Source organism: Doryrhamphus excisus, linkage group LG7 (assembly GCF_037039965.1).
Source record: "Doryrhamphus excisus strain RoL-2023G ecotype Guam linkage group LG7, RoL_Dexc_Guam_v1.1, whole genome shotgun sequence".
In the NCBI taxonomy this organism is placed as follows: Eukaryota; Metazoa; Chordata; class Actinopteri; order Syngnathiformes; family Syngnathidae; genus Doryrhamphus; species Doryrhamphus excisus.
In genome coordinates, this window is record NC_136363.1 from 19,295,615 (window position 1) to 19,313,091 (window position 17,477).

General features: G+C 40.9%; 1 protein-coding gene across 5 annotated transcripts in view; it reads left to right on the plus strand.

The window, feature by feature from the left end:
* The window catches only part of sulf1 (sulfatase 1), a 67,716-nt gene that overhangs the window by 37,537 nt on the left and 12,702 nt on the right, over positions 1-17,477 (plus strand). For all 5 annotated transcript variants that reach the window (XM_078792345.1, XM_078792346.1, XM_078792347.1 and 2 more), the window contains exons 3-8: positions 7,425-7,705; positions 7,908-8,147; positions 9,554-9,705; positions 12,060-12,229; positions 15,923-16,073; positions 16,141-16,316. In XM_078792345.1, coding sequence (XP_078648471.1) covers positions 7,531-7,705; positions 7,908-8,147; positions 9,554-9,705; positions 12,060-12,229; positions 15,923-16,073; positions 16,141-16,316 — 1,064 coding nt within the window. In that variant the 5' untranslated portion in view covers positions 7,425-7,530. The remainder of the gene's footprint in view (positions 1-7,424; positions 7,706-7,907; positions 8,148-9,553; positions 9,706-12,059; positions 12,230-15,922; positions 16,074-16,140; positions 16,317-17,477) is intronic.

The following is a 17,477-nucleotide window of genomic DNA, read 5'->3' on the forward strand; positions in this document are numbered from 1 at the left end:
TATGCCTACACATGCTCCGCATATTCTTGGTGGGGTGGGGGGTGGGGGGGGTAGTTTTGAGTTTCACGCACTTTGCCGAACTGAGCTGCCAGAAACTCGCTCGCACTCGACTTGTTTTGTGTTTGTAATGACTTAAAATATTTGGCGAGCACACGAGGGAACCAAATATTAAACTTATGCATAACTATAGAGTCCTCTGAGGCAGGGAAATACCATACATTGGTGCTGGGGGGGGCACATTTTCAGTGTGTTAAGGGCCTTATATTTTATATGACAAGCATGTGCTGTTTTAAGGACCTAGTGCAGGGGTGGGAAAAAACTTTTTGACTTGTGGGCCGTATTAATTTAACAAAATTGACGGGTGGCCAGACTATATATTATATTATATTACTATTACTATATTACTATATATATATTTTTTTTTTAATGGTTTTATTTCATTTGAACATGCATCAGATTACAATTGAATGCATCACAGTTCCACATGTCCAAAAGGAGTAGGAAGAAGCAAAGCTTATTAAATCCTACCCCTCCATCTGGTACTTTTACAATCAGTAACTGTTACATTTGTTCACTTCCTGCTTTCCTAATATAGTTAAATTTTTGTAATTTTCATTTATTTATTTTTTATTTTTTTATTTTGGTCACGTTCCATGAGGGAAAATAAAATCAAAAAATTTTAAATATTTTTTTATTTCATTAAAAATAAAATAATTGAATTTAAATATTATATGTAATAATATTTAATTTAAAATAATTTTTCAAATATTTTTATATTTGTTCACTTCCTGCTTTCATTATATAGTTCATATTAAATAAAATAAAATACAATTAAATTAAATTAAAAAAAAAATTATTTTTTACCACGTACCAAAGTACAAGGTGATATGACAATTATATGAATTTTTTTTTATTATTATATAATTATATGTGTAAAATATATAGTCTGGCCCTATAGAGCTATATGCTCTATACTGCAGTAACGTCAGGCAAAGATTCGCTATCCAACAGATTGTTTTGAAAGACCCACTGAAGGATCATTTACCTGGCACGAACACTCATGTTTGAATGACATACTGGTGAAGATCCTCTTAAAGACAGGAAGTTTTGGCCCACCAGTGGAGTGTCTGCGAGAGTTGGTCTATAATGGGTACTAGCCTGAAGGAGGAAAACTGTTCCCCTGACAGTACTCTAACCCTAAATCATCCTCACTAGCTTGACATTTACTTGAATACTGTGATTAAGATAAGACTTTATTGGTTGACTGCAGGGGAAATTTAGCATTTTTGTCAAGCATTCGAACCCGAAGGTCATTTTTCGCCAGATTTTTCCTAATGAATTGTTAACTGGTCATGCGAGGCTATTGAAAACGGTACAGACTGTGCACTTTCTGCTGCTGAATTCATGGAAAAGCAGTCAAATCGCGTTCTTTTTCTCGACAATTACCTCACTGGAAACCCGTTGAAGCAATTAGCCGGTTGCTCTCTTTTGTGGTTCGAGCCCCATCATTTATTTTGGGGCTATATTCGACATGTCAGTAACGACAAGGAAGCCACCCGTGAGAGAGCAATACATGCTCGACTCCTCCTTGTTCTGACTCTCTCCAGAGCTCCTTGCGGCCTGATAGACTGTTTCTGATGGGAGTGCGGCTTTTGCCAAAGTGGCTGGAGAATTATAAATGTGTTGTATTTTATTCATCGCTAATGGTTTCCAGTCATGGCTCGAGAGGAGGCCGAACAAGAAAGTCTTTCGCCTTGTATTGTGTGCATACGGTTGACAAGTGTTGCCAGTTTTGTTAAAATTTATAAATTATAAATTTAAATAATTTAAATAAATATATAAATAAATATAAAAATAAATAAATGTTTAATTAATAAATATATATATATATATAAATTAATATAATTAATTGAATTTTAAGTTAAACTCGTTCACTTTGACACAAATGTTGCCATACATATTTAGCCAAAAATATATAAACAATGCCACAACATAAACACAAATGATTGTTTACATGAAAATAACCTTGCACGACGATGATACAAGATGTTTATTTACATGTTTTGCCTGGCCTCACTGTCCGTGGACCAGCCGTCTCTGTATCGTATTGGAGTTATGTATCGTTTACTGTATCGGAGTTATGGACAGAGAAGAAGATTGTCATGTATTGTTCGCATATTTATCGGTAACAGTCTTAAATGGCTTATTTCCTGTCACTATGTCTCCTATATTGGGGGGTAATATGAGTGTAAAGCTGACTATAGGGGTGCTATGTCATGTCTAGAGGGCTCTAATGGCAAAAATCATATTTAGAAGGTTGTAAACGGGTTTACAATTTTTTTTTTGTTTTTTTTACAAATATAACTTTCACTGTCCATGCATTCAAATTAGCAGGTCCGAGTCTTTTCACTTCCTGGTTGCCGCAGAGCTTGGCAAATATGCAAAATGAGCGCTTCAGAAAATGCATTTCTGCCACCTAGTGGCCGTCTTTTCCTGAAAATACTTCGATTTCATTTTCGTCATGTCAAACGTTGCATTTTTTTGTTTCTCATGATATTACAACTTTTAAAAAAAAACATTTTTTTTCCTATTATTACAGCGTTATGCTTTTAAAATATAGATTACCACTTTTTTCTGAATATTATGACTTTGTTCTCCTAGTATTTTCACTATTTACAACATTATGCTTTTAAAATATAGATTACCACTTTTTTCTGAATATTATAATTTTGTTTTAGTATTTTCACTATTTACAACATTACAATATTATGCTTTTAAAATATAGATTGCCACTTTTTTCTGAATATTATAATTTTGTTTTAGTATTTTCACTATTTACAACATTACAATATTATGCTTTTAAAATATAGATTGCCACTTTTTCTGAATATTATAACTTTGTTCTTCTAGTATTTTCACTATTTACAACATTATGCTTTTAAAATATAGATTACCACTTTTTTCAGAATATTATAACTTTGTTCTCCTAATATTTTCACTATTTACAACATTATGCTTTTACAATATAGATTACATCTTTTTTCTGAATATTATAACTTTGTTCTCCTAGTATTTTCACTAGTCTCATAAAATTACCACTCTTTTTTTTTTATTTTTAGGTTTAATATGTGTTTTTAGAATTCAACAAATGGCCCCCAGTCCGCATTTTGGATACACAGTTCATAGTTTGACTTGTATGACCTTGCCCCCCCTCTTAAATCCTTAAATCCATTCCTCCTTTTGAAGTGTCCTTGAATCAGGATACATGAAGATACGTCCATGATGGCGGCGGCGGCGGCGGCGGCGGTGGTGGTGGTGGTGGTGGGGGGGGGTATGGCCTTGGCAGCCTTGCCAATACAAAGGCTCTCTTACCTGGTCAGGAAAAAAAAAAAAACCTCGGCTTTAATAGCCATGAATGCCTCCACTCCAGGTTCACGTTACATCGAAGTGAGGTTTGGCTTGCGAAGATGCCAGACATGTTCCGCAGAAGCAAATGAATCAGCCATAGATGATGTGCTTTACAACTTGTATCACTAACCACCACCATCTTACGCTCGGTTGTTGTTGGATTTGTATTGGACCCCTACACAAATTTCGAGATGTTGGTCAGCCGACTTAAGGGTTTTGAGTCTTTGCCCGGAGCACAGAGGTCCCCTTCAGGGTGCTCAGTACGTCTATTTGGGGGGGGGTGCAATATGCGGTGGTGGTGGCGGACCCTGACACAGGCGCTCCTCAGTGTAAAGCGGCCCTTGTCAGTACTTGGCTAAATTCCCTGGGATTACAGAAATATTTGGACAAGACTCAGTGTTAACATAAGGCCTTCCCATAATCGCTTTCCCGTCTGAAACCGAGAGGGTAAAGTCCGGGTGTCCTGGGTTTTTGTCGGGTTTAAGGTGCTGTTGGTTCTGCATTGCAACATGGCTACCGTAGTCCAGAAGGAATGAGTGTGGGTGCGTTGAATTGACCATCGGGATGATTTATTTCACACCGCCATGGCATCTGGTTTGGGTTTGACTTGTTTTGGAGAATTTTGAACCTCCTCACCTCCGGATCCAGTTTTTGGGAAGACTCGGCAGATACTTAAAAGAGATACCTGGATCAGTTTTTCACTTTTTTTTTTTGGCTCATTTGTCCGCTGTTTTTCACTAACAGCTGATAAATGCACAGACTAGACAGAACAGAAACGGAGCCAGAACTGAATACGCAGGCCAATCACAACCAGACTCTAACTCTGACTGTTACCTCGCCGTGAAAAGGCACCGCGCCACCCGCCCCCCGTGCCTCCTCTGCACTTCCCCGACGCTCTCTCGCTTGTAACCGCAATGTGTGGGTAGCCTCAGGTTGCTGAGGTTGGGTTAAACAGGCCGCCATCAAAGCCATATTACCACTTGGGTCAGGGGACGGTCAGGGTGCAGCGGGGTGTGTGGTTTGGGGCCCTGACTGAAGGGGGTTTGGGGGCGGGGGGGCACAAGTGCCAGCCAACCAGCCAGTCAGTCAAACAGTGCTAGCCCTGCTTGGTTACACAAGCAGATACTCTTCCTTCCATTATGCTTGTGTGCAAAGAGCCACCGTCAGTGTTGTCATACTAAACAATAGAATGAACCTACTCTCAAGTTGAATTCAAAAACACCAAACTTTATTGATTTTTAAATATTTCCAATGATGCAAGATAGCAGCAAATGTGGCAAAAATCCATCACCTTCCTGACATTTTTTGGACTACAAAAGGTCGCGTTTGAAGTTGCCGGGTTCCATGAGGTCATGAAAAAAAAAAAACTTTACGGACATAATACCGCCTTTAAACTGAGTTCACTGTTACTGTATTGCAGTTATGGATATAGAAGAAGATTGTCATGTATTATTGCGTATTTATGTATCGGTAATGGCTTATTTCCTGTCACTATGTCTATATTGCTATGTAATATGAGTGTAAAGCTGACTATAGGGGTGCTATTTCATGTCTAGAGGACTCTAATGGTTTTATGGTTTTACTATGCTCCAGCTATGATAATATTTTACTTATAAATGAGGGTTCTCACTTCATGGATATTCACTTATTACGACCTGACCACGATTTTGAGCTCAATATTGTCATGTATTGTTGGCGTATTTACGTATTGGTAACTGCTTATTTCCTGTCACTATGTCTCCTATATTGGGTAATATGAATGTAAAGCTGACTATAGGGGTGCTATTTCATGCCTAGAGGACTCTAATGGTTTTATGGGTTTACTATGCTCCAGTTATGATAATATTTTACTTATAAATGAGGGTTCTCACTTCATGGATATTCACTTATTACGACCTGACCACGATTTTGAGCTCAAGATTGTCATGTATTGTTGGCGTATTTACGTATTGGTAACTGCTTATTTCCTGTCACTATGTCTCCTATATTGGGGGGGGTAATATGAGTGTAAAGCTGACTATAGGGGTGCTATTTCATGTCTAGAGGGCTCTAATGGGTTTACGGGTTCACTATGCTCCAGCTATGATTATATTTGACTTATAAATGAGGGCTCTCACTTCATGGAAATTCACTTATCACGACCTGACCACGATTTTGAGCTCGATTTTTGGTCAACACACTTGGAAAATATCGACTACTAATATGGGACCTTTAAGTTTCTCCCATCTGGTGACCTACTAGCACCATTAGCAAACACATTGCTACAGAAACCTTTAGTCTGATAAGTGAAAATGTAGCACGAGAGGTAAAGCACAGTTCAAGGGGACGGCTATTGTTGGCGGCAGCAGCTGCGTGTCATTCCTCGCACTTGCGGCCCATATCCCATTGGTTGCCGTGCGTGTGGCATTTAATCATCCTTGGCATCTCACCCTGTTTCGGACAGTGGAGCTATTGATAGCATTTTAGCCAACCATATCAGTGACACGGGATTTGTACCAGATTCCACAATGAACCTTGTTGTCCGCTCTGCCACTTGAATTGGCATGAAATGACATTTTTAGCCGTTGCTAACACTAGCCTAGTTTGCTTGACAGAAATAGAGATGTGACATTTTTTGTCCAGATATTGTTTCTGGGAAGAGTACACAATTTTGTAGAAGTGTGTTTTTGCACGTGTGTGTGTGTGTGTGTGTGTTGAGATTGAATGCAAGTTTCTATGCACGCTGCACACTGTGCAGTGGAAAAGGGGGGTGTTTGTTTGTCGGGTGCCAATGTTTGCATAAGGCTGTCACCATGACTGTGCTGGTTGGCTCCTACGCTGCTCATCTGGAACGCAGGGGCCGACGAGCAGAGTGCTCATAAAAGTGCAGATTATCACAGTTGTCATAAAAGTGGAAGCAGAGAAGCGATGTTAGCACTCAAGTCAAAAACATGAATGTCATCACCTATTCACGGACATATTTGATTTCTTTAACCCTTAGATTCACGAGTGACTGGACCCCACACTCAAAAATGACCCATACTAGAATCAATGCGTTTTTATGCCAATTTTGCCATTTTGGTTAGGAATAATCACTTGTATTACATTTAGGACCACACAAGAATGATTTCATGTTAGAAACATCTTCATTTTTTACTTTTTTACATCTTTGATGTTCGCCAGCTACTGTCAGCTAGTTATAAAGTAGGCTAATTTGTTGATAATACCAACAGTCATGAAAGACACATACACAAAAATTCTTAAAATATATAAAAGGTAAGTTAAAAATGTGAATGGCATGATATCAAAAACATGTTTTTTGAGGAATACCTGGAATATGAAATGATAAAAAAAAATTCATTATGAAGATATTTGAAGAAAACAACCTGACTGGGTCATTTTTGACCCACTTATGCATCTAAGGGTTAAACAACATGGTGATGCGATGACAATATGACAGAATGGTGAAATCTAATTGAACTTCACTGTTATACCGTCAATAGAGCGACCGTGACATAAGAGGCTGTGATTGGCGACTGTGGCGGTGGGGTTAATGTAGCGGAACCCTCTCCCTGCCCTCTGTGCCCCTAAACCCCTTCTCATCCTCATCCTCCCTACCGGCCCAGTGTCACGCTTGAGTCGTTGCGTGGGATGGAGATGGGGCGGGGGGGGGTGGATTTGGAGCGATGGGCGGTAAGTGGCTTGCAATTGGCGGACGCAGGAAGGTGCTGACAGCCAATAGCGTGGGCTCAGCACGCTTAGATGGATGTTTCTAAGTTGTTATCTCAAAGGCAGGGGAGAAAGATGTGAGCTTGTTATGGGAAAAAGGACACGAGTGGTGGGATCCTCTGGGATGAGGTCTGTTTTTTTCCGGAATTCTCTTTATTCTGATTGGTTTCCAGGTTGGTAGCTGTTGGAGCTGTTAAACACTCAAAGCTTTTGTGTAGGATTTGGGTGCAGGTTTTGAAGTAAATGTACTTCACTCCATTTATTGGGAATCTCTGCTTTAAAATGCTCTTTCATATGTTTCCATGCAGTTCACCTCGGGTTTGAAAGCCACACGGTGCAAGTGAAGTCGTTCGGCTGGACCTCAATTCGACATACTCCCGACCATCTTCCACGCCGTGTCTTCTGTTTGACAAAATGCTGGTACAATGGCTGTCCTGTTTGGCGCTGTTGTCCTTGGACTGGGCTCCGGGATGCATGGCATACACCACCACCAGGGCACAAGGCCTCAGGGGTCGCATCCAAAGAGACCGCAGGAACATCCGCCCGAACATCATCCTCATCATGACTGACGACCAGGATGTTGAACTGGGTAAGTTCATCTTTATTCAATTTCCGCTCTTTGTGTTTTCCGTGGTGGTGTCTTCACATGAAATATTAAACATGGCTCTCAACGGCCATCTGTCCCATCAAAATGCTGAGTAAAGGTCAAGTCGTTTCAGTCACATGACCGCTACTTGATGCGTAGCCGCCATTTATTCAGTTTTTCCACTGGCTTCCCCCTCCCCCGCCAGGCTCTCTCCAGGTGATGAATAAAACCCGCAAGATCATGGAGGAAGGAGGCACCTCCTTCACCAACGCCTTCGTCACCACACCCATGTGCTGCCCGTCCCGCTCCTCCATGCTGACGGGCAAGTACGTCCACAACCACAACACCTACACCAACAACGAGAACTGCTCGTCGCCCTCCTGGCAAGCTCAGCACGAACCACGCTCCTTCGCCGTCTACCTCAACAACACCGGCTACAGGACAGGTAAGGTTTGATACTGATGGTCAGGGACCAAGGAGTGAACATTACCATCAACAGCCGTAAGAGGGCGCTATAGGCTTGTGACCACTATATCTTGCTCCGGTCATTCAATTATGTGGAAAGAGATTGGGAGTTTGGAGAACTTGCTTAGTGGTAACTCGGCTGTTGAGTACATGTTTGATGAAACTTATGGGGGGCACGGCGGATGAGTGGTTAGCGCCTCACAGCTAGGAGACCAGAGTTCAATCTCCTGTGTGGAGTTTGCATGTTCTACCCGTGCATGCGTGGGTTTTCTCCGGGTACTCTGGTCCCCCCATTCCACATTCCAAAAACATGCTAGGTTAATTAGCGACTCCAAATTGTCCATAGGTATGAATGTGAGTGTGAATGGTTGTTTGTCTATATGTGCCCTGTGATTGGCTGGCGACCAGTCCAGGGTGTACCCCGCCTCTCGCATGAAGACAGCTGGGATAGGCTCCAGCACCCCCGGCGACCCTTGTGAGGAAAAGCGGTAGAAAATGAATGAATGTATGAAACTTATGGGTGGCACGGCGGTCGAGTGGTTAGCGCGCAGACCTCACAGCTAGGAGACCAGGGTTCAATCCCACTCTCGGCCATCTCTGTGTGGAGTTTGGATGTTCTCCCCGTGCATGCGTGGGTTTTCTCCGGGTCCTCCGGTTTCCTCCCACATTCCAAAAAACATGCTAGGTTAATTAGCGACTCCAAATTGTCCATAGGTATGAATGTGAGTGTGAATGGTTGTTTGTCTATATGTGCCCTGTGATTGGCTGTACCCCGCCTCTCGCCCGAAGACAGCTGGTATAGGCTCCATCACCCCCTGCGACCCTTGTGAGGAAAAAAATGAATTAATGAATGAAACTTATGCAGTAACTCAAGGAAAATATTGAACTAATGTAGTATTATTTTTTATCATTACTAGCAAATAATGCTAGGTGGGGCACCAATTCAAAGCCTATTTATACGACTTCAATGTCACGTCACTGTTGTTTGTGTACATTCTAGGTCCAATACAAGCCTGATTTAAAAAAAAAAAAAAAATACACCTGCCTTGTTGGTTTTAGGTCTAGGTACAGGCAAACAAACGCTTCTGTCCGTGCTAGCCACTGCACAATTTTTACAGTAAACTGGACTCCGCCATGCTGCCTGCCTGACTGTCTGCTGTGAGAAATCCAAACACAGTAAGCCCGCCAGGTCGCTGTCAAGTCTCATCAGACAGTGTCCGCGTGAGTGATGGGCACACGGCGGAGCGGGCAGCTCGGTGGGGTCCACGCGGCCTGCGGTTTACATGCTAGGCTGCAATTAGCCTTCTCAGCGGCCAGGGCTGGCTCGCTGCCCGACCTGTATGAAAAAAGTTTTTTTTTTGACTCTGTCAATTCTTTCCTCTGCAGCCTTTTTCGGCAAGTACCTCAACGAGTACAACGGCAGCTACATCCCACCTGGGTGGCGTGAGTGGGTCGGATTGATCAAAAATTCCCGCTTCTATAATTACACAGTCTGTCGGAATGGTTACAAGGAGAAACACGGTGCAAATTATGCCAAGGTATGTTGTCCCGTAATATCGCACGCATTTGTTTTGTCTTTATTGCAGTAACCAAATTACAGGTTCCGTGTTTAAATCCAGACGTTGGAGCGCTTCCATTATCACAATGTTGTGATCCAAGTTTGAAGGAATTCTCGTAGAAATTAAAGGGCATGAGATGATTCACCTTACCTCAACGTTTTAGACACCCAAATGAGAAGCCGGGTTTGCCGGGTGTGATAAACACCACCTTCGGATTGGTGTGGAACGTGAGGGAATTTCACTTTACCACCGAAGATGAACTCTGTGGTTGCTCCTGTCTGTTTGCGGCATCGGATACGCTCGCTCGTCCATCTTTCCCTTTGCGTGTTTTCCTAAGAAGCTGTCAGTGAGTGTTCGCAGTCCCGTGCCAACATCTTCCCAGAGTTGGTGATCTTTGCGGACATGGTTGGAGATTTATCGTCGGGGCATGTGTGAACCTTCATGACGGCCCGTGCGAAAGCAAACAAACGGTTTAGACTACGACTCCTCCGCTAACCTCGGACGGAGGCGTAAAGCTTGCTCGCAGGTTGAGGGGCCGAGGTGTTTACAGGACTCAAACATGGTCAGCAGTTTGTGGTTTTTTCGACGCAAATGGACTCTCTATTTCCTATTTGGTGCTAAAAAAAAAATGGTGAACTTGCACCACCGTGACAACCGTGACTTGAACACGGCGCCATTGTGTTGCAATGAGAAAGCCACCCTAACCTCTAATGGGGTTACATGCTTTCTACTAATCAGCACCACAAGACTTTCGGGATTTCTGGATTGGATAGATGCTTTGTTGCAGGGCGTCGGAGCATACATACAGTCACGGAATTTGGTACACACCTTTTAGGGGACTGAAAAACATGGCCGCTACCGACATGTCATAAGTTACAATACATGAAAATATCACTCCACGCTCTTTATTGCTCTCTGGTTCTACCATATCCTTACTTTTATTGTGTGGTAATATGAGGTAATAACTATAAAAGCAATCTTCACTCGCTAAGTGTACTAAGTGTAAAAAAGGCCAGTAAGGATAATTCATAATGCTGCCTACAGAGAACATACTAACTCCTTATTTTTAAAATCACAAATACTTCAACTTGCTGATTTAGTTAATCTTCAAACAGCTAAAATAATGCATAAGGCTAAAAATAACCAATTACCTAAAAATGTCATCCAATACTTGTGTGGAATCAAACCATGGAATGGATTGAACCAGTCATGATGTGCAATATATACCACTATGTTGACAGTTACTATGGTACCCATTATGTCATTGTATGGTCATATTACCTCGTACGTCGGTACGTGACAAAAAAAAAAAAAAAAAAAAATTGACAGTTACTATGGCACCCATTATGTCATTGTATGGTCATATCACCTTGTACTTCGGTACATGGTAAAATATTTAATTTAATTTAATTTAATTTAATTTAATTTTATTTAATTTAGTTTAATTTAATTTAATTTAATTTAATTTAATTTAATTTAATTTAATTTAATTTATATTGTGAAAGCAGGACAACAAATGTAACAGTTACTGATTGTAAAAGTACCAGATGGAGGGGTAGGATTTAATAAGCTTTGCTTCTTCCTACTCCTTTTGGACATGTGGAACTGTGAACTGATTATGTGATGCATTCAAGTGTAATCTGATGCATGTTCAAATGAAATAAAACCATTGCCATTGGTCCAATGATACTAAAACGTAGACTATATCTGTATTACATGCTAGCATGCCTTTCAAAACCATTTTGAGCACAAATGTCATTTCCAGTAATGACTGGTACAGCCACCACCTCAGTCCTAATGGCTCGGCTGCCAAATTTTCAGTCCAAATTCCACGTTTTAGCCATTCATTGTGAACACGGCCCACCACCCTTCCACGTGTCTCCTTATGCCAGGCGACAACCTCAGCTGCAGGTACCAAGACTGATCTGCAGTTGGAAACTTGGCGAACGCGGCGGGTGTAACCCAGCGTGCATTTCAAAAGGAGACGACACCGTGTCTGGAATAAACGTTTTGACAAAGTGTAAAACCAGTGCGTTGTTGTGGAAACGTGTCGCCAGGCCAACGTTTTTCTACATTCGGTGTACCCTTCAGGATAGCCACCTCATTTTTCGATTTGGGAGTAATTCCTTGGACAGAAAGGAGCAACCAAGATGGATAAGGAGCATTGTGATGGTGTCACATTCAATAACTCAGGGATACCCAGACAGGGGAAACAACACTTACACTGTATACACACACACACAGGCAGGTTGCCAGATGTTGACTCCATATTAGTACTGCATGTACTCTATGAACTCTATGAAATATTTGGCAACTCTCTTCTTCTCTTCCAGGACTATTTCACCGATCTGATCACCAACGACAGTATCAACTTTTTCCACATGTCCAAAAGGATGTACCCCCATCGCCCCGTCATGATGGTCATCAGCCACGCTGCGCCTCACGGCCCAGAGGACTCGGCACCACAGTACGCCGAGTTTTTCCCCAATGCGTCCCAGCACATGTGAGTACCAGACAGACTGGGGTGGGGGTCGTACTTCTGATGACGAACACTGTAACTTAAAAACATTAAAAACGGCACTGCGCTCCTGTCATATAAGGGATCTTTGAGTACTTGGTAGTTTTGCACAGTTTTTGAATAGTATTGCACGTACTAAAGTAGTCCGTTTGCCTTGTACTGTATCACTCTGGGAAATAAGGGCCCAACCAAAGTACCCTGCATCCAGCAAAATAACTCGCCATGGGGCCAAAGAGTGTTGCAAGTCCAAACAAACACTATTTCTGTGTCTGTATCCTAGTATTTTGGCCAATAAGCGTCGGTAATGTGACATTAGATTACCCTCAGCCATGGCATAGTGAAATAAGTTATCCTCCCATTCAGTGAGGAAGTGGTAAAAAAAAAAATTTGGTTTCTTGATTTACCCTTCTTGCCCACTACGTTTGACACCCTTTCCTAAGTTTAAAGTAAACACATTGATGGCTAGCTATTTAGCTCGGTAGCATGCTTCATGTTTAAAGTGGCGGCTGTCTCGTGTCCCTGCAGTGATCCCATAGTCTGCGCGTTAGTTATAGTAGTAATAATAATAAAGTAGTAATAATAGGTAAAGTAATTAAAAGTAGTAATAATAGGAGTGTAAAGGTGACTATAGGGGTGTTATTTCATGTCTGCAAGGCTCTAATAATGGGGAAAACTGTATTTAGAAAGTTGTATTATTCTTTAACTATTATTACTATATATCAAATGTATAAATTCACTTCTGGAGGTCAGGGCTTCGTGTTCAGACGTACTCTTCATATTAATATATATATATATATTTTTTTGGCTTCTTGCTTTGCCCAATATGTTTGAAACCCTTTCCTAAGTTTAGAATAAACAAATTGATGGCTAACTATTTAGCTCGGTAGCATGCTTCATGTTATGCTTTCACATTATAGTTATATAATAATAATAGGAGTGTAAAGGTGACTATAGGGATGTTATTTCATGTCTACAAGGCTCTAATAATAGGAAAATATGCATTTGGAAAGGTGTCCAAACAAACACTGTTCCTGTGTCTGGGTTAATAGTAGGTTTCTCGTTAATACTTCTCTATAAAATGTATTTTTAATATGTTTTGAGTGTCTGGAACGGATTAGTTGGATTTACATTTATTTATTGTGGGGAAAATTGCATAGTTTTTTGTAAATTTTGGTTTTCGCTAGTCCTTCAGAATGGCACTACCTACCACAACATGCACCCAGAAAGCCACTTCCACCCTTGCTGTCATTACCCCACTTACCACTCGATCATTCCCACCCTCCCTATGTTTTTCCCAGTGTCTTTCCGAGTTTCCTGGTCCCTATGCCCCCCCCCCTCCTCCTCCTCCTCCTCCTCTTGTGTGATTCACATAGGACTTCCTGACCCTGTCCATATCAATCAGTACTTTCTCCCTGTGGATCCCGGGGCCAAGAGGAATGCATTGTGTGCTTTGGAGCAGCCTTTGTGGCATTATTAATTTATTTTTAGCCCCAGCTTCCATGTGGCGGGGGTGGGGTTGAGGCCGCTGGGGGTGATCAGCAATGTCTGTGCTTGTGTTTGGGAAAAAAAAGTAGTCCTGATTTGTTGAATTTTCATATAAAGGACGTATTTGAACTGCTTTGTTTGGATAGTATTATGGTATTGTTACGCTACGACGTCTCTCCGCAGCACATACTAGCGTTGACGGATGTGTCTATGTTGTTTTAGTCGTAATCCACCGCTAATGCCGTCAGATGGCAACACATCCTGTTGACACGACGTGAGGATTTTATTTCATAGTGGACCGCGTCGTGACTTTAATCGAGGTGTATCCAATGAACTGGCAAGTATGCGTGTGTAACAGGTGGCAGGTGATGACCTCCGCATTCCTGGTTCCCGTGGGTGTCAGGGCCTCCCCCCAACCCCATACCTTGGTGGCCCGTCGGCCAGAGACAGGTCCCTTTGTTGGGCTTATTACACCGCCTGGCTAGGTGGGTGAGGAGTTCAAACTTCTCCCAAAGCAGTAAAGCAGCTCTTGTAGCAGCTCTTCATTAAGTCTGCTTATGCCACGAGCGGAATGTGCCCTTGTTGATTTATAGGAAACAATATTCATAGTGTACAGACTTGACTTTTTTAATGATGTTCTAACAGTAACATGCGTCCTTAGAGCCTGTTTATGAGCATCAAACATGAGAAAAATACATCATCTCCTTCACTTCTTGGCTGGAGAGAAAAGATGCTCAAACGATGGCTTTTAATGGTAATAATAATTTAATAATAATTAAATAATAATAATAATTTTATTTCATATGAACATGCATCAGATTACAATTGAATGCATCACATAATCAGTTCACAGTTCCACATGTCCGAAAGGAGTTGGAAGAAGCAAAGCTTATTAAATCCTACCCCTCCATCAGGTACTTTTACAATCAGTAACTGTTACATTTGTTCACTTCCTGCTTTCCTAAAATAGTTTAAGTTTTTTGTTTTCGTTTGTTTTTTTAATTTTTGTGTCACGTACCAAAGTACAAGGTGATATTACCATACATTGACATAATGGGTACCATAGTAACTTCCTGCTTTCCTAATATAGTATTTTTAATTTATTTTAATTTTATTTAATTTTATTTTTTTGTCACATACCAAAGTACAAGGTGATATGAACATACAATGACATAATGGGTACCATAGTAACCATCAATATAGTGATATGTATAGCACATCATGACTGGTTCAAGACTCTTCATCCTTATCCATATTGGATGACATTTTTAGCTAATTGGTTATTTTTAGCCTTATGCATTATTTTAGCTGTTTGAAGATGAACTATATCAGCAAGTTGAAGTATTTGTGATTTTAGAAATAAGGAGTTAGTATGTTCTCTGTAGGCGGCATTATGAATTATCCTTACTGGCCTTTTTTGCAGTCCATTTAGCGAGTGAAGATTGCTTTTATAGTTATTGTAAGGTTCTTCCTTGTTCTTTAAAGTTATTTAAGTTTTTAATTTTTTTTTATTTTTGTCACGTACCAAAGTACGGGGTGATATGACCATACAATGACATAATGGGTACCATAGTAACTTCCTGTTTTCCTAATATAGTTTTTTTTAATTTATTTAAATTTTATTTAATTTTATTTTTTTTAATCACGTACCGAAGTACAAGGTAATATGACCATACAATGACATAATGGTTACCATAGTAACTGTCAATATAGTAATATGTATAGCACATCCTGCTTTTAAATGTCTTCTGGAGACAGGTGAGAAGCTCAAAGTCCTCCCCGCTGCTGTTTATCCACTCGTGTTATTCCCCAATTTTTCAGATGACCATGACTTATTGAGTCCTCGGTCCAGACGTTGATGCAAGCTTCGCGTTGGGCCGAAGTATTATTTTCACAAGCGTTTGCCAACCCTCAAATGATTTGTCTGAGCCAAGAGCGCAGTGGAGCGAGTAGAGTCTCGTCTCTGTGCGAGTGGAGAACCGCGTCCTGGCACACCGGTATCAAGTCGTTTCCGTCGGCAAACAGAGCCGCTATTGACGCCTGTCGAGCGTGGCGGGACGAATATGGCACCTGTTACTCGGCTGCGGCTCAGACATGACAGACGAGCTTCACGTGTTTTGAACTTTTGTACAAAAAGTAGCTTTCTTTGTGGTGTAAAGAATGTTTTTAGAACATCTCACCTGTTTCCTCTAGCACCCCCAGCTACAACTATGCCCCCAATATGGACAAGCACTGGATCATGCAGTACACAGGCCCGATGAAACCAATCCACATGGAGTTCACCAATTTCCTCCACCGGAAACGGCTTCAGACTCTCATGTCTGTGGATGACTCTGTTCAAAAGGTGAGTTTGCTGTCAAATAAACAGTGTAGCTCTTGAACGTCCACCGTCCTAACGTTGTCTTTGCAAGGTTTATGAAATGCTGGAGGAGACTGGAGAGCTGGACAATACGTACATTATTTATACCGCTGATCACGGCTACCACATCGGTCAGTTTGGGCTCGTCAAAGGCAAGTCCATGCCTTATGACTTCGACATCCGTGTGCCCTTCTTCCTGAGAGGACCCAATGTGGAGCCAGGGGCAGTGTAAGGAACCCTGAATGCACCATGCAGTCATCCCTTGCTACATCGCGGTTACATGTAGTATTTTGGCTAATAAGCGTCGGTAATGTGACATTAGATTACCCTCAGCCGTGGCATAGTGAAATAAGTTCTCCTCCCATTCAGTGAGGAAGTGGTATTTTTTTGCTTCTTGCTTTGCCCTTCTTACTCACTACGTTTGAAACCCTTTCCTAAGTTTAAAGTAAACACATTGATGGTTAGTTATTTAGCTCGGTGGCATGTTTAGAGTGGCGGCTGTCTCATGTCCCTGCACTGATCCCATACCCTGCGCATTAGTTATATAGTAATAATAGAAGTGTAAAGGTGACTATAGGGGTGTTAATAATAATAATGGGACAAAATGTATGTAGAAAGGTGTATTATGCTTTAACTATTATTACTATATATCAAATGTGTAGATTTACTTCTGGGGGTCTAATAATAATAATTTTTGGGGGGCTTCTTGCTTTGCCCATCTCGCCCAATACGTTTGAAACCCTTTCCTAAGTTTAAATAAACAAATTGATGGCTAACTATTTAGCACAGTAGCATGCTCCATGTTTAAAGTCATCCCATAGCCTCCGCATTATAGTTATATAGTAATAATAGGAGTGTAAAGGTGACTATAGAGGTGTTATTTCATGTCTACAAGGCTCTAATAATGGAAAAAAATGTATTTAGAAATGTGTATTATGCTTTAACTATTATTACTGTATATCAAATGTGTAAATTCATTTCTGGAGGTCTAATAATAATAATAGTACTAATAATAATTTTTTTGGGCTTCTTGCTTTGCCCTTCTCGCCCAATATGTTTGAAACCCTTTCCTAAGTTTAGAATAAACAAATTAATGGCTAACTAGTTAGCTCGGTAGCATGTTCCGTGTTTAAAGTGATCGCATAGCCTGTGCATTATAGTTATATAGTAATAATAGGCGTGTAAAGGTGACTATAGGGGTGTTATTTTATGTATACAAGGCTCTAATAATTGGAAAAAATGTATTTACAAAGGTGTATTATGCTTTAACTGTTATTACTATATATCAAATGTATAAATTAACTTCTGGAACCAAGTAACCGCTAAACGAGGGATGACTGTAATACTGTTGGCAACATGTTTTTACTGCGTTGTGTGTTCATCACGCCG